Source organism: Haliotis rufescens, unplaced genomic scaffold (assembly GCF_023055435.1).
Source record: "Haliotis rufescens isolate VD_foot unplaced genomic scaffold, xgHalRufe1.0.p SCAF_15, whole genome shotgun sequence".
Classification (NCBI taxonomy): domain Eukaryota; kingdom Metazoa; phylum Mollusca; class Gastropoda; order Lepetellida; family Haliotidae; genus Haliotis; species Haliotis rufescens.
Genome location: NW_025963835.1, coordinates 24,490,352 through 24,514,378, shown reverse-complemented (window position 1 = coordinate 24,514,378; position 24,027 = coordinate 24,490,352). Strand labels below are relative to the sequence as shown.

At 40.2% G+C, this 24,027-nt stretch overlaps 1 protein-coding gene across 3 annotated transcripts in view; it reads left to right on the top strand.

The window, feature by feature from the left end:
• LOC124150993 (spermidine synthase-like) overlaps nucleotides 1–24,027 on the top strand; it is a 58,403-nt gene that overhangs the window by 28,223 nt on the left and 6,153 nt on the right. For all 3 annotated transcript variants that reach the window (XM_046523211.2, XM_046523212.2, XM_046523213.2), the window contains 5 exons: nucleotides 8,813–8,933; nucleotides 9,317–9,409; nucleotides 16,204–16,357; nucleotides 17,434–17,517; nucleotides 19,276–19,421. In XM_046523211.2, the coding sequence (XP_046379167.2) occupies nucleotides 8,813–8,933; nucleotides 9,317–9,409; nucleotides 16,204–16,357; nucleotides 17,434–17,517; nucleotides 19,276–19,421 (598 nt within the window). The remainder of the gene's footprint in view (nucleotides 1–8,812; nucleotides 8,934–9,316; nucleotides 9,410–16,203; nucleotides 16,358–17,433; nucleotides 17,518–19,275; nucleotides 19,422–24,027) is intronic.

Genomic DNA, 24,027 nt, shown 5'->3' with positions numbered 1-24,027 from the left:
ACCACGGAGGCGGTTCCTGGTTGTGTGACAAAAATAATATAAATTCATGTGCTGTGTGGGCCATGTTTGTCAAGAAGTTTTTGTCTGCTGTGGGGATTCCGGGTTAGAACTGGCCCCCAAGTTAGAGGTGAAGAACGACATCTGGCGACCAGGCTCAGTAACTTGGTTGATAGAGTGTCATGATACCCAAAAGATGTGGATCGTCTCTCACATTATCAATTGATTGTCTGGTCCAGACTTGATTATTTACATTCTGCTGTTATGTAGGGGATTATTGCTGATTGCAATGTTAAACACCTTTCAAAAGCATGTCCAGTTTCCACCCTTGCCAAACTAGGCTGGAATTTCTTAGTGATATTTTAGCTGGACTAACAAGTCTATCAAAATTGTGTAACAAAATCGACATTCGGGTCATAAGCGGACATGCAGATTTCTGTCAATTGCAGGATGTGCAGAGCATGTGTTTTCCGTCAACTAGGTGTCAACAGATATTTTCCAAATCTTTTCATGTTTTCAATCAAGGGGTTAAGTCTTGTGCTTCAACCCACATGCAGTGAGTGTCCGTGAGAAAGGGAATGTGAAACTATTCTTTCATTGACTTGGTCAGATGCCTTGATTGGTCACACCTAGGGCTGGGACGGGTAACTCAGGTATCTGGGTCGGGTGGGTACTGAGTAGGACCCGGAGACCAACAGGACTACCCGGACCCATGGTTAGTCACGTGATATGTTGTTTAATGACAAAAATTATCTAGAACTCTAGGGTTCACATTTCTTCAAACTATGCACCCATTCCTTTTGATTTTTCATATGGTTGAATATAGACATAACTTAATTCAACTTCAGTGTATGAATGACCAGATTGTTTAATGCATGTATCTAAATACGTTTTGCCAGGGCTATGCTAAAATGTTCCCAATCAGACATTTTGAGACATCTCCTGAGACCTACAGTGGGTACTAGGTAGGGTCAGGTAATAGGGGGGTGGGTACCCGGGTAGTAAATTTGGACTCGTCCCAGCCCTAGTCATTACCATTTTGTTTGAAGCAAATGCAAGATATAATAGAGTCGGAATCTGACTGGTCAATAGGAGGTATATAGAAGTTACATAACTCATAATAGCCGCTGGTGGAGCTACGATCGAGCCACGAATTTGAAGCCCGGTTCGGCAAGGTTGGAAAGTGGGCTTTTATAGTCAGTTAACGCCGTTATTTGGGAAGGTGGACGTTAAACAAGAAGCAAACTTGCAGTATGTCATTCACTCTACACTTAACTTCACATTTGGTGGAGTAAACGAATTGTGCTTTTTAGATTTCTTGTTACACATCATTTGTCTTCAGCAGGTTTCAGTAAAAAAACCTGAGTATTAAACATCAGTATTTGAAACAGCCCTGTGTACCGAGTGGGCAGACCAAGCGACAGCAAAAGGCCCTAATAAACATGGTTTCACTAAGTAAATCACTACTACAACTATCGTATTGTCTTTATGAGTTTTTCTTGTGTAAGTTGGGGGGCACGGGTGGCCCAGTCGTCTAAGGCGCCATGATTCGCTGTGCAGAGTTACGTCCATTGGGCACGCCAGAAACCTATGATTGTGGGTTTGAATGCTGGTTCGCCCAGATTATGTTTCTAGGTTTGTCAGCACCATACCCGTGCTCGTGGGTTTCACCGAAGTGGTAAACGTCTAAGACCTGCATCACTCCGGGCTTTCCTCCCACATTAAGCTGACACGCCGTGATATAACTGGAATAAAGCGGCATTAAAGCCAACTCACTCACTCACTCACTCCGGTACCTGCTAAAACAAGGGAAAGATCATTTAATGGGGGATTTCAGCACGGATGGAGTAGAATATTTTTACAATCAGCGCTTCTCTGAAATGAGGACCCAAACTTCTTTTTTTCTATTCACAACGCTTTCATTTTCAGAATATCAAGCATGGCTGTACCCCCTCCCTCCTAGAATATTAAATGATCGGCCCCCATGCAGAATCTATTGACTGAGGGGTATGGCTTTTGAAGTATAAACCTGCCTGGCTCTGTCAGGGTCAATTTACATCTCGAATCCCGACAGCTGCCGACAATAAGATCACTGGGCTGTGTCCATCATCTCATCTTCATTGATGCTACCAGACGATCAGGTGCTTTGATATCCACAATATAATAATGTAGGCAATCAATTTTATCTCTTTCAATACCAGTCAAACAGAAGCTCACTGCTGTGACACCGAGCTCCCAGAGACTGGGGTGATAGATGAAGCCTACATTCATCTAGGGCATTATCTGTTTGTAAAACATCTTTGCTCCTACATGTTACACACCACTTGGAAGGGCTATTCCTACTGTTTATACATATGTAAGTTATGTTTATGACGTTATTAAAATAATGCATTTACGACTTAATCAAGTTAGTTTTTTTTATAAAAGACGTAAGCTTACACATTCCTAACGTCCAGATTAAGCACCAAGAAAGCAAAGATTTGACGATTTTCGGTAATAGTAAGATTTCATGAAATCCACTTACCTATTTCTTTTACATTTTCATTGTAATCAGAAAATGATTTTAAGAAGAACTTTCAATATTTTCTGGCATCACCCATTTCCTGATAACAGTGGCTTTCTGCTCAGCAACATGACAAAATACTGGGAAATACCTCCTTTTTTTAAGGTTTGAATGAAAAACATGTGCAACGAAAGTAACCCCTAAAAGGAGTTAAGAATTGAAAGTCAGTTTGGATGGGTTCATTGAAGTGTGAACGATTTAAAAGCGCTGGTTAAACTGTGTGAACCTCCGAGCTTGAGATCTTAGATTTTTTCCCCGATACGATAGTAAATTGGGTTTTAGTTTGGGATTGATCAGGAGCAGTCGCGTTTGCTCTTTGTCAGCGGTACATCTGAGCAGGGTACGACATTGTTTTCATTGGTGCGAGATTCCTGTCATTTCCTAAAACAAGGCATCAAAGTCAAAATCGCTCAATAAATCAATTTCGTTCACATCAGTAATTTTACAGAAATAATTTTCTTCACTTGCGTTATTAGTATTGAAAGATAGCCATCCCATATCCAAATCATCGCAAGGACAATCCATTTTGTTTCATGTAGCAGCTAGACGACATCAGTCACCAGAACCTAAGCATTTATTTATTTATAAGTCCGCTGAAATGTTACAAGGCCAGGCAAAAATACTAAATTAATTATATTGCTGATAAATGCAGGTATTAAAAAGAAAATAGAAAAACGAGTTGATGGTAAACACCGATCGAGAATTCGGGGAGACCCCAGAAAGTATTTCCGGCAAAAATTCACACGATCGATTTCACAAAAAATTGTTCACATCGTGTGAACTTTTTCTGTCCGTTCAGAAAAAAAAGTATCTATTGTTTTACCAGGAATAAGACCCAATAAGATCCGGGTTAGAATAGATCTTTTGCAATTCATGCTTGCTGTAAAAGGCGACTATGCTTGTCGTAGGAGGTGATAAACGGGATGCATGTCATCGTATCCCAACTGCGTGGATCTATGCTTATGATCTCAATCACTGGAGGGGCGGTCGAGTAGCCTAGTGGTTAAAGCGTTCGCTCGTCACGCCGAAGACCCGGGTTCAAATCCCGACATGGGTACAATGTGTGAAGCCCATTTCTGGTGTCCCCCGCCGTGATATTGCTGGAATATTGCTAAAAGCCGCGTAAAACCATACTCACTCAATCACTGGATTGTCTGTTCCAGACTTGATTATTTACAGACCGCTGTCATATGGCTGGAATATTGCTGAGTGTGGCGTTAAACAACAAAGAACAACAACCAGGAATAATATATTCTGATAACCTGATATTTTATTTGCTGGTTATACTATATATCATGATATATATTTCAAATAGTCATAACTATAACCATGGTCATATGATAGCACTTTGGTATAGTGTCGGATACTTTTTACGTATGGAACAATTTGACCAGTCACAGTTGAGGTTTTGCTTGACCCGCTAATTCAATCTCAAAAACAGTATATTGACGTATAATAGTCAAACTACAACAAATATTATTTTTAATGAGTCAAAGTATGGCAGTTATGATATGTATGTATGTCAAACAAGGCTCATTTCAAGGCCTCTAAAGCGGTAATACGATCGTGGTTATATATAAAGCAGGTATAGGTGCTGTCACGGTATGTGGTAAAGCGGACCCTTTGGAACAGGGTAAACGGATGTTGTAAGTATCGGAGGGAACACGATTTCGCTGAAATCTATGTAAACATTGTATAAAATACAATTAATAAAATAGATTACAAATTTAAGTCCAGATATACATAGAACACTTTTCTTTATTGCTATATAGTGCAACAACAGGATTAACTTGTGTAATTCAATACAGATTTGTTGATATTCTATTTCTGATGATGATTATGTCAAGAAGATAGGTTGGTGGTCTGGCTTATGTGCCGTACATACCATTTTGATACAGATTTCAGGGATCAAGTTAATGCCTCGTCATAACTATTAGATCGGCTTGTCTACTGTCATAAATGGTAGTTAAATAGGAATATGAAAGTATCAGGTGTTCTTTAACTTCTTTTGATTAGTATATGTCAGAATTCCGCCACTGCATATGCAATAATCGCAGCAACATTTTAATAGTACTCATCCTTACTATCTCTGCATGGTCCCTTCTCCTGCTTCAGAATCGTGACACGAGCATCTGAGACGTTTCTAACAATGACCTTGACATTGCGTTCTTGTATTAGACCCTGTGAGGATTCTGGGTTAAAATTGGGCCAAAGCTACTTGTGCTTGTAATAAGATGTTTAATGGATCGGGAAATTGGTTGATTGAGAGCGATATGCATGGTTAATTGATAACAGAGACATATAACCGAACTAGAATTTGTACTTTGCTAAGAAAGTTTAAATTCCGAATGGGACTCAACCCTAAAAAGTACTAGAATTTGTACTTTACTAGGAAAGTGTTATCCCAAATATATCATTTGTTACATTTGACCATTTTCTAAATGGCATTGCGTATTCATAGTACTCAAAGTATGTGATCTGGACTACCAGCTTTGTGTATTCAAGGGGCGGTCAGGTAGCCTAGTTGTTGAAGCGTTCGCTCATCACGCCGAAGAACCAGGTTCGATTCCTTACATGGATACAATGTGTGAAGCCCATTTCTGGTGTCCCCTGCCGTGATATTGCTGGAATATTGCTAGAAGCGGCGTAAAACCATACTCACTCACTCACTCACTCACTCACTCACTCACTCACTCACTCACTCACTCACTCACTCACTCACTCACTCACTCACTCACTCACTCACTCACTCACTCACTCACTCACTCACTCACTCACTCACTCACTCACTTACTTGGGTATTCAAAATGAGACATAATGCCTTTTTAACCGCTACAGAAGTGTTCATGTTTGTGTGATGCCTGCAGTAAGACAGGGGTGTGCTTCATAAGGCATTCTGTTGTGTATGGTTGTTTGAGAATGATCTGATGCCAGATGTTTCCGTCGACACGCATTGATGGTGTTTGGTTTTATGTCCACTAACAATATGAGCTGAAATATTTCAATTAATTGCTTTACAGACAACAAAGAAAATATGCTCTGAATTCCTCAATGGTCATAATATGAAATTTGAACTGAACCAGATGAGTCACATGACAACCGTGGTGTTGAGGGGTCTTGTCAAAAGTTAAATAAGCTGCTATTACTAAAAAAAATTTCTAATTTAACACACACCTATCAACAATGAAAAAAACAAAAAAATGAATGTTCCAACTAAATTTCACATGCAAATTAAAGATTGTTTACAACATTAAACGTTAAACAACCTTAGCGCTACTGTCATAAGTCAGTGTTTTGGTATGGGAGTTAAAATCACCTTAGCGCTAAGATCTCTTTGTTCTGTTTCATGACTGAGATACAGCTCCATGGATGTCTGTAGATTGTCTTATTTGTGTACTCTACGCTTCGTTTTACGAGAATGTTATGTGATTATGTTGCGATATTTAATTGGCTTACCATATTCGACGTAATAAGCTCGTGGGTTTCACCGAAGTGGTAAACATCTGAGACCTGCATCACTTCGGGCTTTCCTCCCACATTAAGCTGACACGCCGTGATATAACTGGAATACTGTTAAAAGCGGCGTTAAACCAAACTCACTCACTCACTCTACACTAGTAAATCAATGAGATGTCTACACGTTGAGGTCAGACTGGTCAACAAGGAGGGCCAGGCTTGGTTCATTGATAAACATATAACATATACAGTAAATGCTGCAACTATTAAATAACACGATATTGGAATCGCTTAAATAAAATAGTTTCAGATACAATTTTCTTCGATGATTGCATACAAATCCTTTGAAGATAAACTATCAGGTATTTTTTGACTGAATGATGGATAGATCTCGGAAAAAATGCAGCAACCGAAACATCAAGAGGAAGGCAGATCATTCAAAACGGATTTCTTTAAACCCAATTTACTCATCAAATCATTGCATGTCCATGGACATCCTCGAATATGTATATTACTCGCCCGACTTGTAAATCTCACTTGGCATGGGCATCGGGCAATGGTATTTTTTAATCCCTAAAGAGACAACCACATAGATCGGGTGGTCAGGCCCTGTGACCTGGTTGATTGTGTGCCATCTATCCCGACTGCATGTATTGATGCTCATGATGTCAATCACTGTTTTGACTGATTCAGACTCGAGTTTATAGCTGGAATATGTCTGAGTTCGAACAAACAAACATATGCATGATACAGAGACCACTGTTCAAATGTTCACTGTTTGGATAACTGTGTTTTTATCAAAATGATTTACAAATTACATCGCATTTGCGACACAGTGATTAACAGGGGCGCTTAACTTTTTTACAGGTATATATTTTGTTAAGATATGTGGAACCGCACGCTGCCATAGCTTTGTTTGTCAAGTGATGTCGCCACATTCATAGATCCTGGACTATTGCACCATGTATAGGTGTGAAATGAGTAGAGAGAGCCACACGTCCCTGCATGTTTGGACTTGTTGAATTCCATGGTAATGGGACCTGTGAAGATCCGGGGTAGAACAGGTCTTCAGCAACCCATGCCTGCCGTAAAAGGCGACTATGCTTGTTGTAAGGGGCGACTTACGGGATCTGGTTGTCAGACTCGCTGACTTGATTGAAGCATGTCAACGATCCCAATTGCGTGGATCAATGCTCATGATATCAATCACTGGATTGTCTGGTCCCGACGCGGTTATTTACAGACTGCCGTCATTTAGCTGGAATATTGCTGAGAGCGGCGTAAAACAGCAAACCAACCAACACATTTGAGATAGTGGTGGGACGATACACTGATGCATCGGCGGATCGCCATTTTTACTTCTCGATACAAGTATCGATCATAGTCACACAAATGTTTGCTTTAATAACTTTTCCACTAAGTACTAATCAGTGGTGCAAGTTAATAGTGAAAACAGAAATATTTTCATTTGTTGTGCCATACTTGACACTGCCAACTGTAAATCGTCAGTGTGGCAGTTATTTGGCCTTCCTGTCTATGAAAAAGATGGCTTATACACCACAGATAAGAGCACGTGCTACCTGATAAGCACCAGATTGCACAGTTGGTGTATTGTCCCAGCCTTAATGTGAGACGTGTTAGCGTTATGTGTGACACACTGCAACAATCACTGACGTTAAGTAGATACCATATGCTACTTGGGCTGTGTTAAACAATATCACAGGGTTGATTTTAAATGCTGGCCCGTTGGCCCATGGCCAGTAAAAATTATGAAAGACTTGCTGAAACAAAGTAGATGGCTAGTCAAAATTTCACCCCTTCTCTGTGTATGTTTAATTTTGTAATTTGACACTGCTTGTGAATTTTGTAATTTTGATGAGAAAATCTTCAGGGGGGGTCGTGTGAATGGTTAACTCAAAGATCATCATGGAAGAGTAACACAACCGGCGGCCATTTTGTAATGTTCTGCAAAACATCTTTATTTGCTCTAAATTGTCCCAAAATGAGGCAAATGGAAGCTGAGATTTAATCTCAGAGTGCAGGAAATGACATTTTAGGGATGAAGAGTTCAAACATTTTCAGGGCCCTCTGGGTAACTCAGCTGTGGCCTCCAACATTTAGTTATGGGCAGTTAGTTTGGGGAAGAGCCAGTTAGTTTGGGGAAGGGTCAGTAACTTTTGAAAGGAACAAGCCCTGCTGGCTACATATGGATTTGTTGTTAAATCTACCCGTTATCATACCGTTTATCTCTTTTCAACCCTGTGGAGATTCCAGGTTAACTTACAATATTCGACGTAATAAGCGCTCCGCTCTAAAAAGCGCCCACGGCGATATTTACAAATATATTGGCCAGTGAACAATCCCAGTTAGCACCCCTTCCGATTGATCAATGTACACAAGACTTATTAATTCGCGTATAATACGCAATCATGTGCTATATCCACCCTTAATTATGGGCAATTAAATTCTGGAAAAATATATCTGTCCTATATAAACATTTCAGGCTGTCAGCATAAACCACGAAATTTATCTCTCAATTCTGTTTTTTTCCACCAAAATAATATTCTAATAAGAGCCCCCTATTTTTAATTTTGAGAGCGCCCTGGGCGCTTATTACGTCAGATACGGTAGGCCTCGGTGCTGGTGTCATTGCTCATAATGGCAGTGACAACTTTGCCCGGTCCAGCTGTGATTATTCACAGGCCGTCGTCAAAAAGCTGAAATGTTGCTGAGTGACTGTCGTTAAACAGTAAATAAACAAAGATGTGAATCTGATGTCATCTGTTTCACTTGCAGCAAATCCTTCGGTAATGTGTTGGTGCTGGACGGAGTGATTCAGTGTACGGAGCGCGATGAGTTCACCTACCAGGAGATGATTACACACCTGCCCTTAAACAGTCATCAGAACCCCAAGAAGGTCAGATTTACAGATAAAAAGATTTGTGCACATTTGCTTTTTAGGAATCTGTGATTTTTTGGAAGCACATAATGGAAACAGTGTTTTAACTTTAAATCTCCAACTGTGTCAGTAAGTTCACTGCAACTATTTTCTTTAGTAGACAGCTATTCTTTTAGTAGACAGCTATTCTGTTTTTGTAGCGTTACACTTAAGGACTTTGTCGACAATGTGCGAAAAAGTATGAGAAACGGCAACAATAACAAATTTGCAAACCGCACATTTGCAGACATATTCTACCCCGGAACTTCACGGACTAATGAGAATGGAAATAACAGCAATTGTTCAATAAAGAAATGGAGACATTACTGCCTGGCTAATTGACAATGTCCTTTTATTTGCAGGTGCTTGTAATTGGCGGCGGGGATGGAGGTGTTGTTCGTGAAGTGTTGAAGTACCCAAGTGTAGAGCAGGTTGTCTTGTGTGAGATAGATGAGGTGAGTGGACATGGTCCGATGTGTATGTCAGGTACTTGCGGAGCCTGTTTGTATCAGCATTTTTCAATTAAGTTATTAATGAAGTATTGCTTTTGTCATTACACTACAATATATCTGTTATTGTCCATCTTCCCGAGGCAAGGGAGTTAATTGACTTTTTAAAGTCCAGTATTCACTCTTGCTGAATTTGGCTGGAATTATGGAGTTATGTTTTGGCTGGAGAAACAAGTATTTACAGAGTCCAATCCAAATTCCTTAAGGAAATCGACATCCGGTTCTTAACAGCATGGCAACCGCTGTGCCAAATTCGGTCGACTGAAGGATCATGTGTACCGTCAACTGGGCGTTGACACATATTTTCCAAATCTTTGAATGTTTTTATTCAAGGTGCTTGCGTGATATGATGCATTTCGCTAGATAAAACCTGTTTTAATACATGGGGGCCCGGGTGGCCCAGTCGTCTAAGGCGCCGCGATTCGCTGTGCAGAGTTGCGTCCCTTGGGCATGCCAGAAACCATGATTGTGGGTTTGAATCCCGGTTTGCCCCGATTATGTTTCTATGTTTGTCAGCACCATGTCCGTGCTCGTGGGTTTCACCGAAGTGATAAACGTCTGAGAGCTGCATCACTTCGGGCTTTCCTCCCACATCAAGCTGACACGCCGTGTTATAACTGGAATACGGTTAAAATCGGCGTTAAACCCAACTCACTCACTCACTCACTCACTCACACTGTTTTAATACAATAAAGATCTAAATTATCGATGAAATCATCCTGACTGGGTACTGCCGTTATGTTTGAAGCAAGTGCAAGTGATGTGAGACGTGGATCGATCTAGAGGATGGACATAGAATTAGGGAAATTACTCGTAATAGCCACTCGTGCATTGAGCCCAGAAATTCCAGTCAAGTTCGACTAGGGTTGAAACTGGACTTTTAGAGTCAGTTAACTCCATTGTCTCAGGAAGATGTTATTGTCCTATACCAGTCATGTGGATACCAGAAAATATACTGAACAAAAAAAAAATTAGTGATCATGAATATTTTTTGGGATTTATTTTTTGCAGTGAAGATTGATTTTTTTTAAAATGTGTATAGTATGTTAACATATTTCCTGATCCCTAACTTGATTTGTTCAGTATAGAGTGAATCAAGAGTAAGACATGCCCATGAGACAACTTAATGATAAGCTCCCAGATTATTCACACAACACACATGTACGCTACCAACCTTTGAAATGCATATTTTTGAAAGTCATACACATAACTGGGAGAGTTTATGATGTCAACTTCTTTATTGTGAGGAACGTGGGCATGGGTGGCCCAGTCGTCTAAGGCGCCGCGATTCGCTGTGCAGAGTTGTGTCCCTTGGGCATGCCAGAAACCTATGATTGTGGGTTCGAATCCCGGTTCGCCCCTTTTATGTTTCTAGGTTTGTCAGCACCATACCCGTGCTTGTGGGTTTCACCGAAGTGGTAAACGTCTGAGACCTGCATCACTTCTGGTTCTCCTCCCACATTAAGCTGACACGCCGCGATATGACTGGAATATTGTTAAAAGCGGCGTTAGACCCAACTCACTCACTCACTATTGTGACAAAACATTTCGGAGTATATACATACTCCTTCATCAGGTGATAAAGGAGGAAGCATATTTTCCTAAACATGTTGTTCCTCATAATAAGGAAGTTGACATCCATAATTTATCTTTCTTATACACATTAGGGGCGGTCGGGTAACCCTGTGGTTAAAAGCGTTCGCTCGTCACGCCGAAGACCCGGGTTCGATTCCCGACACGGGTACAATGTGTGAAGCCCATTTTTGGTGTCCTCCGCCATGATATTGCTGGAATATTGCTAAAAGCGGCGTAAAACCAAACTCACTCACCCACTCTTATACCCATTATACATTCGAAATAGCTGGGGACAGTAACGTTTCAATTACTGTGAGCATGGTTGGTGAATACCTGTAGTTTGCAAGCTGCCGTTTCGTTGTTGTCTGTAGGCTTCAATAGGAGCGTGATCACAATCAATTATAAAATTGTGCTGTGCTGGAGAGACACTTTAATATTTCAAGCTGTTGAACTGTGGGGCTGTCGTTGAAACTTCATGTCAATAAATTGATTTTTTTTTGTCGTCTGATACTGCATTGAAACCCCAAATGAAGATGTTGATACATATATCAATTTTTAGCTTGAACATGTTGAAAAGACTTGAGTTAATTATACGAGCATATGTGCCATATTGATTTTACAAAACGAGTGTCCGAATTCTTGTTTTTCCCAAGTGAGAGCTAGGGTAATACATGAATTTTTACATAAGTTTTGTAAAATCAGTATGACACACATGTGAGTGTAATACTTTCTTTATTACACTTTTTTTTTTATCTCCCACGCGGGGGAAGGGTGGCACAGTCGTCTAAGGCGCCGCTATTCACTGTGCAGAGTTGCGTCCCTTGGGCACGCCAGAAACCTATCATTGTGGGTTTGAATCCCGGTTCGTCCCGATTATGTTTCTAGGTTTGTCAGCACCGTACCCATGGGTTTCACTGAAGTGATAAACGTCTGAGACCTGCATCACTTCGGGTTTTTCTCACACATTAAGCTGACACTCGGCGATATAACTGGAATACTGTTAAAATCGGTGTTAAACCCAACTCACTCCCTCACTGTCATCCCGGCATGTTATGTGTGGATATATAGTCATCATATCGGCTCTGTCTCTCTGTATTTCGTTTCCGGAACATAACTTGAAAACTGTGGGAGAATTTTTATCCAAACTTGGTACATGTATTAACCAGGGGCTGAAGTGATGCCTTTTTACTGTTGTGGGGGTCGGGGAATTTGTCATCTTCTGATGACTCTTGCATTAATCCTTTTGAGCTCCTCTTTAGAAACATGCACTGATCAAAACAAGAGTTGTCGAATGACGTCAACAGTGTTCGGTTATGACATTGTTTCTTGTGTGATGTCATTTTGACCTTACGTCACAAAAAGATCTGAATGATGTCCGGATAAAGTATACAACACACTAGTGCATGTAAAGTGATATTTGTGCAAGTGCACATACATTTTTATGAACTCGGTTATTTCTATCCATCCAATTTGAAATCCTGTCTCAAATATGTTACAGTGTTCCCTCGTTATTGCACCCTTCAATATAGCGCTAACTCGGTTATAGCGCGCGGTAAAGCATGGCTCCCAAAATTTACTAACATTTTTTTAATACTCAAGTTTTCAAATGAAACGATGTTTTCCCCCCATCTCAGAAAACATTATCAGCTGATCACCACAATCACCTAACACCGGAAATACCAGTCAACAAATCTGAATTGAAGTACGCAATTTAATCCTATTATTATCATATCTGGTAATAAAAAAAATGTTCATCTGGACTAATGTTTGCAATATATAATGTTTAATTATATTCAAAATCTCATTCAATAATTATAATAATGTTTACAATAATTTCAGCGAAATCGTATGCGAAGTGATCGATAGATCGCACAACTCACTGTTATTAACTGCAACTTGTGTCAGATTACCGGTATTGACGCCTTGAAACAAACTTTAGTTGCAAGAGAATAAATGCCGTAGCAAGACTCGCTAAAAGTCATCTTTGAGCCAGTTTGACTATTAAATACAGTGAGGTGAAATGGATTTTATAGGCACATTCAAGATTATTGTTTTTGCGTTGCATGTTTGTGCTTTGGCCCATCAGTCCTTGTGTTGTCCCCTAACTGGCAAGCACCAGGTATGTTTTAAAATCGGTTGCTATAAACCAGCCTATAATTGGACCACCGACCTTCCTCCCTTCAGGGACCGCCTCCGTGGTCTTGTGGTAGAGCGTCCGCCTGGAGAGCGGAAAGTCCAGGGTTCGATCCCGGGCCGCGTCATACAAAAAGACGTTAAAAGATTGTACTTGTTGTTACCCTGTCTGACGCTCGGCATTAAGGGGCTTAAACAAGGACTGGTCGGCTCGGAGTCAGTATACTGTGTCTGAGTGGGGTATTCGTGTTAAACTGCGGCATGGTATCTCAGTGAGCTAGCACTATAAATCGGCATCAGTCCGGACTAGTACAAGCAGCCACACACACACATACACGTACATGCACGTCGCTATATAAGTGCAACAATCTTGGACGCGACGTTAAACCCAATTTCACCTCACCTCACCTCCTCCCTTCAGGCGAACGCTCTTTCCATGCACTGGTTGATTAAGCAATACACTGTCTCATGATTCTGTCTGAATATCATTGATTGCCCAGGTCAGTGGGAAGTCAAGTCTTTTCAGGTAAAATCCTGATTTGTATTGAATCTGTCACAGCTGGCCAACCACATGTGTAGAGGGTGACAGCTGAGGTTGTTCTGTTTAACAGTTGAAAGCTGTTGTCAATATAACTCAGATGTGTCGAATCCCCAGTTGTCTCAATTTATGGTCCCAAGATAGGTTTGTTTGTTTGTTGTTTAACGCCGCACTCAGCAATATTCCAGCTATATGACAGCGGTCTGTAAATAATCAAGTCTGGACCAGACAATCCAGTGATTAATATCATGAGCATCGATCCACACAATTGGGATATGATGACATGATTCAACCAAGTCAGCGGGTCTGACCACCCGATCCCGTTAGTCGCCTCTTACGACAAACATAGTCACCTTTTACGGCAAGCATTGGTTGCTGAAGACCTATTCTACCCCGGATCTTCACGGGTCTATAGTCCCAAGAGTTAGAAATAAGAGATCATGAAAGTGACAGTTGGAATGTGATTTCTCATCATGCAGCCTCGAAAACTTTAAAACGGAGTATTCCGAACGATAGTTACGGGCTTAACGACCGAATCTATACAATCTAGACCATATATTTGCCATTCGAGAATGTTCTTTTGTTCTGGTTTCAATTTTTTTTAGCAAGAACTTGTCAAATTATGTTTCGAAGCGTAGTCATCGATTTGAAATTAGTGCCGTAAAGCACGAGAAAGCTGCCTTCTGATTGGCTAATGTCGACTTCTTGTCAGTAATTCCATTGGTCGGTCAGAGTTCGCGAAAGGTCGGTCTGATGTGACCTGTAATGAGATGTCCTCAGATCTTTGTTTAGCGGCAGCAAGGACTAAGATCTGATTTTAATGAGATTGGTCAGTTCATTATAAGTGTGTTCGTTATAAACGAAGTTAACTGTGTCCGAGGGGTTGTTGGTGTGTCCCAGTTCAAGTGAGAGAGTGAAACACTGTTTAGAGTTACAAACGGCTGTTTATACCAGGAAGCACCACTCCAAGTGGAATAGTTTGGCATGGATCTTTGCAAGATATAAATATTGCAAGTGTTTACAAGTCATTCATTTGCTTACCAATAAATAGGGTTCCATAAACCAGAACAAATTTGCCACACCCACTCCTGGGCTAGTGTTTCATTATTGGCTGATATCAGAATGATGAGGCTTGTGTTGCGTTACTTGGCTAGGCATTATCATTGATTTCATATAGTTGTCTACATTTTGTTTATAACAGTGTTCAAATAAGAAGTCTGTGAAGGTTGACATTTATTCCTAAGAAGGGACTTCAATATATTTCTGGGTTCAGGAAGGTATTAACATTAAACTGGTGTAGATACCTCCACAAAAGAGGTCACACTGGTTTTATATATATCTCCATAAATGCACAAAATATTGAAGTCCGTTAGAGACTTTAGAGAATAGTTAAATAGAGATAAAGCTTGCTCTGCTTCTTTTTTTAGTACTAAAGCTTTCAACCTTTACCTACCAAACTGAAGTGGGTTATGTCCTTCTTTCAAGTAGAGTCCTGATACGGGGTGACTGATAACCCTGCTCTGACTCTAGGTAAAGATTGGGCAGCTGCAGCCTGCGTGTCCCAGTTCTCCTTGTACTGCCCTAGTATTGCCCAATTTCTAGTACTGCCCCAGTTCTCCTAGTACTGCCCTAGTACTGCCCCAGTTCTCCTAGAACTGTCCTAGTTCTCCTAGTACTGCCCCATTTCTCCTAGTGCTGCCCTAGTACTGCCCCAGTTCTCCTTGTACTGCCCTCGTACTGCCCCAGTTCTCCTAATACTACCCTAGTACTGCCCCCATTCTCCTAGTACTGCCCTCGTACTGCCTAAGTTCTCCTAGTACTGCCCTAGTATTGCCCAAGTTCTAGTACTGCCCCAGTTCTCCTAGTTCTTCTCTAGTACTGCCCCAGTTCTCCTAATACTACCCTAGTACTGCCCCCATTCTCCTAGTACTGCCCCAGTTCTCCTAGTTCTTCTCTAGTACTGCCCCAGTTCTCCTAATACTACCCTAGTACTGCCCCCATTCTCCTAGTACTGCCCCAGTTCTCCTAGTACTTCCCTAGTACTGCCCCAGTTCTCCTAATACTACCCTAGTACTGCCCCCATTCTCCTAGTACTGCCCCAGTTCTCCTAGTTCTTCTCTAGTACTGCCCCAGTTCTCCTAATACTACCCTAGTACTGCCCCCATTCTCCTAGTACTGCCCCAGTTCTCCTAGTACTTCCCTAGTACTGCCCCAGTTCTCCTAATACTACCCTAGTACTGCCCCCATTCTCCTAGTACTGCCCCAGTTCTCCTAGTACTTCCCTAGTACTGCCCCAGTTCTCCTAATACTACCCTAGTACTGCCCCCATTCTCCAAGTACTGCCCCAGTTCTCCTAGTTCTTCTCTAGTACTGCCCCAGTTCTCCTTATACTACCCTAGTACTGCCCCCAATTCTCCTAGTACTGCCCAACTACTGCTCCAGTTCTCCCCAGTGGTCTGCTATTACCGATACATGTATGTTGTGATCCTTTCAGAGAGTGGTGGAAGTATGCAAACAACACCTCCCGAGTATGGCGTCGTGTCTGTCAAACCCACGCGCTGTTCTCCACATCGGCGATGGCATCAAGTATCTACAGCAACACAAAGGAGAGTTTGATGTGATAATTACTGATGCCCCTGACCCCATAGGTGAGACGATGTGTTCAACTAGGTTCATTTGATCCTTTTGTGACAACCACTAAATGCGGCGTGAAACAATACTCCCTCACTCTGCTAATGACGGCAATGAATGGGTATGGGTAGCCTCATTGTCCAAGGTGCCAGAGTTTGTTGAACAGAGTTGCATCCCTTGGTCAAAGCAGGATCTGCAGATTATGGGTTTGAGTCCCAGATTCAGTGTTGGTTGCCCTATGGCATCTTTTCAGACTTGCCTCCCTCATTAGGACGATGCAATATGATATACAGTAACTGAAATATGGTTTTAAGCTGGGTTTAAGCCAACACACTACCTCACTCACTGGAGGTTAGGGAAATCTTAGCTTTTCAAAGGTCAGGGCCCCATTCCACAAGGCAATCTTAGCATTACGACTGTTATAAGTCTTTGTTAACATAGGGGAGTTTTGATAATCTTAGCGCTACGACTGTCATATGTCTATGTTAAAGTATGGGAGTTACGATTGTCTTAGCGCTACAACTGTCGGAAGTCTATGTTAAAGTTTGGGTGTTACGATCGTCTTAACGCTATGACTGTCAGAAGTCTATGTTAAAGTATGGGAGTTTTGATCATCTTAGGGCTATGACTGTCATATGTCTATGTTAAAGTATGGGAGTTACGATCGTCTTAGCGCTACAACTGTCGGAAGTCTATGTTAAAGTTTGGGTGTTACGATCGTCTTAACGCTATGACTGTCAGAAGTCTATGTTTAAGTATGGGAGTTTTGATCATCTTAGGGCTATGACTGTCGTATGTCTATGTTAAAGTATGGGAGTTACGATCGTCTTAGCACTACAACTGTTGGAAGTCTCTGTTAAAGTTTGGGTGTTACGATCGTCTTAGCGCTACAACTGTCGGAAGTCTATGTTAAAGTTTGGGTGTTACGATCGTCTTAACGCTATGACTGTCGGAAGTATATTAGTTTCAACTGTCTTAACGCTAGGATCGCTTTGTGAAACGGGGCGAAGGGATGGAAGGGGAGGCCACTGTGGTATAGCATCAATATTTGATGACTGCATTCAATAACATTTACTCACTTGCTCCACGACAGGTCCTGCTGAAGGCTTATACCAGAAGGAATATTATGAAAACCTGAAGAAGTCACTGAAACCTAATGGAATCATCTCTTGCCAAGGTAAGAGCCAAAACTGGCAAGGAGCAATCTTATTAAAAAGACATTTTTTCACTTCGATACAGTACCTCTGCATGAAGGTCTGACAACCACTGCATTGGAGGTCAGACCCGTGAAGAGTCCGGGGTAGAATAGGTCTTCAGCAACCCATACTTGCCGTAAAAGGTGACTATGCTTGTCGTAAAAGGCGACTAACGGGATCGGGTGGTCAGGCTCGCTGACTTGGTTGATGCATGTCATCGATCCCAATTGCGTGGATCGATGCTCATGATGTTAATCACTGGATTGTCTGGTCCAGACTCGATTATTTACAGACCGCCGTCATATAGCTGGAATATTGCTGAGTGTGGCGTTAAACAACAAACCAACCAACATTGGAGGTCACGTCAGCTAAACTTTCTAATCAGTTAATCAGCATCAAGGCTCTGTATGAGTGAGTGTGACATTTTGACCAGCATATGTGATTTCTGTATCTTGGCCAGTTCTGAATGTAAATAATTAAGGCAATACCTGATATATTTGTGGATATCTGAAAGCCATGGCGTCTACACCCAAAGGGGAGTACCATCAAAGGAATATTTGTGTTCTGGGTGGCTTTTCTTTTGTTAAAACTGAAATTTCTTAATCAAATTGGTAATAAAATGAAGCTGAAATGTTATTTTAAGCTGACATCTGATTGGCTCAAGTACCTGCACATCCTTCATTTTGATTGGGCAGTATGGGTTACTCTAGGTTAACCTGACCTGGGGTCACCTTGATGGGGGATATCAGATCTTCACAAGGAGAGGTATCATATCGGAGCAAGGGTCTGATTTTAATGAGAGATGTCTTGTTCTTACATCAACAATATCTCTGTAACTCATGGTATCCATGTCTTACTAAATTTTGATGGATGTAAAATATGGAATTTCTCCATTTGCAGCACGGAATTGACTTATGTTAGTCATGAATTAGCAGAGATGCCAACCTTTACGATTTTGAGCCTAAATTTACGCCATTATTCTTGTCATCCCCAAATTATGATTTTTGACATTTTTTTCACGAATGATTTACATGCATAACATATCAAAGAGATCGAATTGTTACTGCACCAGTCATGTGACGCATTCTACAGGGCATAAAATATCACATGCCTTGACTATGTGTTTCGGCAAGAATGCAGTGTAACAGACATGTCTAACACCTTCCGCAAGTTTGTGTGATGCCTTTTTTTTGTCACTTTGCTTCAATAACAGGAGGGTTATGGGTCTTGACCCCTCATAACAGCTTGAATTAAATGCTTTACAAATTTATACAAGATACTAGATGTTTTCTTAAGATGGCCCATTAAGCGGCTAAATGACGGACTGGTCGGCTCGGAGTCAGTATACTGTGTCTGAGTGGGGTATTCATGTTAAACTGCTAGCACTATAAAATCGGCATTAGTCAGGACTAGTATGAACAGACAAACACACGCACACATGCAGGCATGCACCTCACTATGTAAGTGCAATGTAAGGGCAGAAGGTTATGTTAAATGCATGCTCTGACATCTGCACAAGAGACTATAACACACTCAAACCCAGTGACATACACATAAATAAATAGAATTAAATTTGTGTAAACAGATGACATTGATGATGATGTTAATGATGATGATGATGATGATGATGTTAATGATGATGATAATGATGTTAATGATGTTGATGATGATGATGATGATGATGATGATGATGATGATAAATTGTTTGGTTAAAAAAAAGTACAATGACTTCTTTTCAGGTGAAACCCTGTGGTTTGATCTTCCTCTCATTAAGAAAATGATTGGGTACTGTCGCGAGGTATTCCCCAACGTGGCATATGCGTCGGGGAACACGCCCACCTATCCCGGGGGTCACATGGGCTTCTTGCTGTGTAGTACCAACCCAGTGAGTATATACACTGATTTATCCACACCAGATCTGCAGCAAATGTCAGTAAAATTCCCAAGATAAGAATTCACCGTCCCTAAAACTTTTGAGATACAATCGAGCATGGTCTTTCCATGAAGATTTGAAAGAGCAACATAAGACTCTGGCTAAAATGTTTTGTGGGAGACATGTGGACGACATTTCCAAATTTGACGCATCAGTGACAAAAATGATGTCCGATGCAATTCCCTATTTTGACTTGTACCATATGTACCCCAGTTTGTTTTGGTAATTAATTTCTTTGCATATGTTTGTAATGGGTGCTACTGTGGGACAGGATACGCTCACCTTTTCACTAAGACCAGGTATCGTCACTGTTTGAAAGTCATTCATAAACACATGCTCATGATTTATTGTATGACTATGTTATCACAGGCTCTATATTATCACGATATCTGTACAATTCGTAATTCACATCCCCTGTCGACTGTTTACTAATGCAAATCTAAGCATGATATTTCATGGCTTGATCGAATACAGGACTCGTTGGAGTATATCTTTGTTACTTGTAAGTATACACGTTAACTTTTTTTATGATAGTTTCTGGAATGTTTTTGAAGTGGAATTACCCCTACTTCCGTTCGAAATTGGTTAGAAAAGAACTCATTTGTTTAGGCAAAGTCACTTGGTGGTATGCATAGTGATTATGCATAATCCAAAACAGGAAGTGATGTAAAGCATATAGCGTATATATATACACGTATCACACCACAAAATAGCCATACTGTGATATATAGAGTTGCCTGCCCTTGGTAATGAAAATCAGCTTCGATCAATCAGCATCTAGTTGATGTGTCATAAAAATTGAACAAAGATGAGAACAAGAAACATTTTGTGCAAGACATATTTGATAGGTTAGTAAGCAATCTCCATTCTGATCCATTATAAATTAACAAAAGTGATAATATCGCATACCATGCTTGTCAGAAGCATACAATCAACGCTGCTTTTAGCAGATATTTCACATGAGTATGATTTGTTTGTTTGTTTGTTTGTTTGTTGTTTAACGCCGCACTCAGTAATATTCTAGCTATATGATGGTAGTCTGTAGATAAACGAATATGGATCAGCAAATCCAGTGATTGACATCATGAGACTCAATCTGTGCAATTGGGATACAATGACATTAATCAACCAAGTCAGCGAGCCTGACCACTCAATCCCATTAGTCGCGTCTTACGATATGCATAGTCGCCTTTTACGGGAAGTATGGGTTGCTAAAGACCTATTCTACCCCGGATCTTCAGGGGTCAGGGAAAGGGTTCTGGCGCACGGGGGGCGAAAACTGGTTTTGAATGATTTTTCTCGCCGTGTTGGTTGCAATCGCGATAAATCGAAAGAGAAAAGCATTTCAAAAGCATTTTTATCTACATTTTATATGAATGCGTGAGAATTTCTCAACCTTGCGTGTGAGCGTGACATAGGTGATAAATACATGAGAATCACGCGAGATGCGTGAGAGTTGACAGGTATGTTGTTATAAAAAAAAAATGAATATAAACTGTGATGTACATCAATGTGTAGGCTCATGTAGGGTATATAATGATGCATCTATTTTGGTGAACCCCGAATTATTTACACTTTGCTTTAAAGATGACCACCCTCTTAATCCGAATTAAGCAAGACACTTGCATTACTTATTTCCTTGCAGTAGGGGATTAATGAAAAATCATTTGGTCACCATCCTACGAATGCACCATGTGCAATGACCCCATTTTTTTTTCAATTTTTAGTTTTTTATTATCTTGTGTTTCCATGGCAACAATTTGGACTTTGTCTCAAACAACTAGAGTTTGTTTCACGCCAAAACTCAACAGCTAAAGAATATTTCCGCATGAAACCATTATCATTCCTGGCTATAATTTGCTATTATTGTTTTCGGATTCGCAAACACATTCAAAGAAACAACTAGAATTAATGTACGAAAAAATGGAGTAGGGGAGACATGTGTTTGAGTTAAAACACATTCTAGTAATTTATTTCTTTTAAAATTTATATTAGTTTATCTGTTGCAATATCCAGTTTCATATTATCAAATATAAGTTGTATGGGTCTTATTCTGTAGGTATGTTTCAGTCAGGCGACATCAAGGAATGTCGGATCGTGTATAGAGTTGGGTCCCCTAATGTGTCTTTGATGTCCCCTCTGGGTGCAGATTACCTTTCAACCTTGACATGTTGATGGGTTGTGGGAAGAATTGGGTCACGGAGGTGGGTCATGGAACTGGGTCAGTTCGACCTGGATGGCATTAACATATGCATGATATGGGGCTGGGTCTGCTGACTGTTAGACAAGCACATTCAGACCTGATTTGTTTCGCCACATGGGGTCACCTCACTGTGCCCTCACTCATTGTTCTGGTTAGAACTGCAGTCAGCCATGGTAATGAGCTATAGTCTGTTGCAGAATACCAGGTATATGTTTTTTCGTTTATACCTGATACACAAATGCAGTGTTTTATGCATATATCCTAACAGTGAAATAGATTGTCTTATCACTAACTTTGTTAAACAATTATGAATATTTTTAACTTTGTTAAAAAAAAATATGAAGAAGTTATATTTTGTTCTGAAACAATTATGACTGTTTTACTTTGTTTTAAAAAAAAATATGAAGAAGTTATATTTTGTTCTAATCAAATATGACTGTTTTACTGTGTTCTGAGTTTACAACAAGTTTACTTCTAAAACAATTGAATAAGTTTTCATTCTAAAACAATTATTAATACCGGTAAACTAAGAGTGCAGCTGACTGTAAGTCTTACCTAACTTGGTCCAGCCATTGAGACTCATTATTAGCAATTGTGCTGAAATGTCGTATACCGTATTCGACGTAACAAGCGCCCAGGGTGCTCTCAAAATTAGCATATTCTTTTGGTGAAAAAAAAACAGAGTTGAAAGATCGTAAATTTCGTGGTTTATGCTGACAGCCTGAAATGTATATATACAACAGATATATTTTTCCAGAATTTAATTGCCCATAATTAAGGGTGCATATAACACACGAGTGCATATTATACACAAATAAATAAGTCTTGTGTACCTTTGTCAATTGGAAGGGGTGCTAATTGGGATTGTTCACTAGCCAATATATTAGCTAATATCACCGTGGGTGCTTATAAGAGCAGGGCGCTTACTACGTCGAATACGGTATTCATGACCTTGTCATAATACTAGATTACTGATGTTATTTAAAATATAAACACACGCTGATCAGGAAAATGTTTTGAATTTTCTTTTGGAATAGGCTTTATTCTACGAGACAGCCATCTTTAAACAACAAGAGACTGCAGCCATATTGAAATGTCTATTTATGGCCATTTTCATGACTGCTCAGCCATTTTTGTACAAAATGTGATGAAATTTTGAGTATGATTAATTCACAAGCTTACAGGAGGGTCTTGTTGTTTTATTTTGTGCCTTGTCTCATTTAGTCTTGACACAATCTTATGATCTAGCTAGAGTAAATTGTGATTTTTATATAGTTCTACCAAGGTTCCGTCCGTCTGTCCGTCCGTCCGAAAACTTTGTCAGTGCGATTTCTCTTAAACTGTTCAGTGGATTCATCTCAAACTTAGTACATATATAATCTGTGTCATATGGAGGGGTGCAGTCAAAAGAAAAAAAATTGTTATTATTAATTTTCCATTTTTTTATGAATTTTTCAAACCCTAACCCTATCCTAGCTTTTTAATTTGAAACTACTGACACACTAGGCGGGTCGGGGGTATTAGTGAGCCACGCTCACTTTTCCCCTTGTTCTTTTGTGTAATGCTGATATTTTAGGTCAGTGAATGTTTGGGGTTAGTTTTCCCTTAACAGAAACACCCACGATTTTGACAAACAAATTCCTAAAACAGATCAGTGCAGCTGTGCTAGTTTTTAGGGCAGGTGCACCTGTGCTAGTTTTTAGGGCAGGTGCACCTGTGAGGTGTGTGTCACATCAGGTTACTGTGGTGGCCATGGTTGATTGCTGCCTCACAGCAGTGTTTCAAGCTGTCAATAGCAGGCCCTTCTATCTATTGGAATGCAAAGAAGCATCGCAATCAGAGCTACAGATAAGCTGGGTATTTGCGTAAAATAACCCCAAAAAACATTCAAAACCCAATTACTTTCAATAAACTTGCGTACAGAAACGCATGCATTAAATGAAAAACTCAAATGTATAAGAACATCATTCGTAAATATCCAATGAAGCTTTTTCAGCATGCGTTCAATGGAGCTAATTTCCAAAACCGAATTACGAGCTAATTTACTTTCCGAGTCAAGCCTTTAGTTGGAACCCTTATATATACATCTACAACATAATTTTATTGTTTTTAAAATCTCAATATGTTAGCTCATTTGGGGGGAAAAAACAAGAGTGATGAATAGATGAGTGAAAAAATATTGGTTACCAAATGAAAAATGTAATAATCCAATTAAAACAGAAACCTTCAAGTAAAAACTCAATTGCTCAAAAGTTATCTGGAGCTCTGATCGGAATTAATATAAGCATAATCGTGTTTATAGCTGGCAAGTGTGAAGGAATAGTTTCAAATGTGATATAAATGTAGTAGCTAACA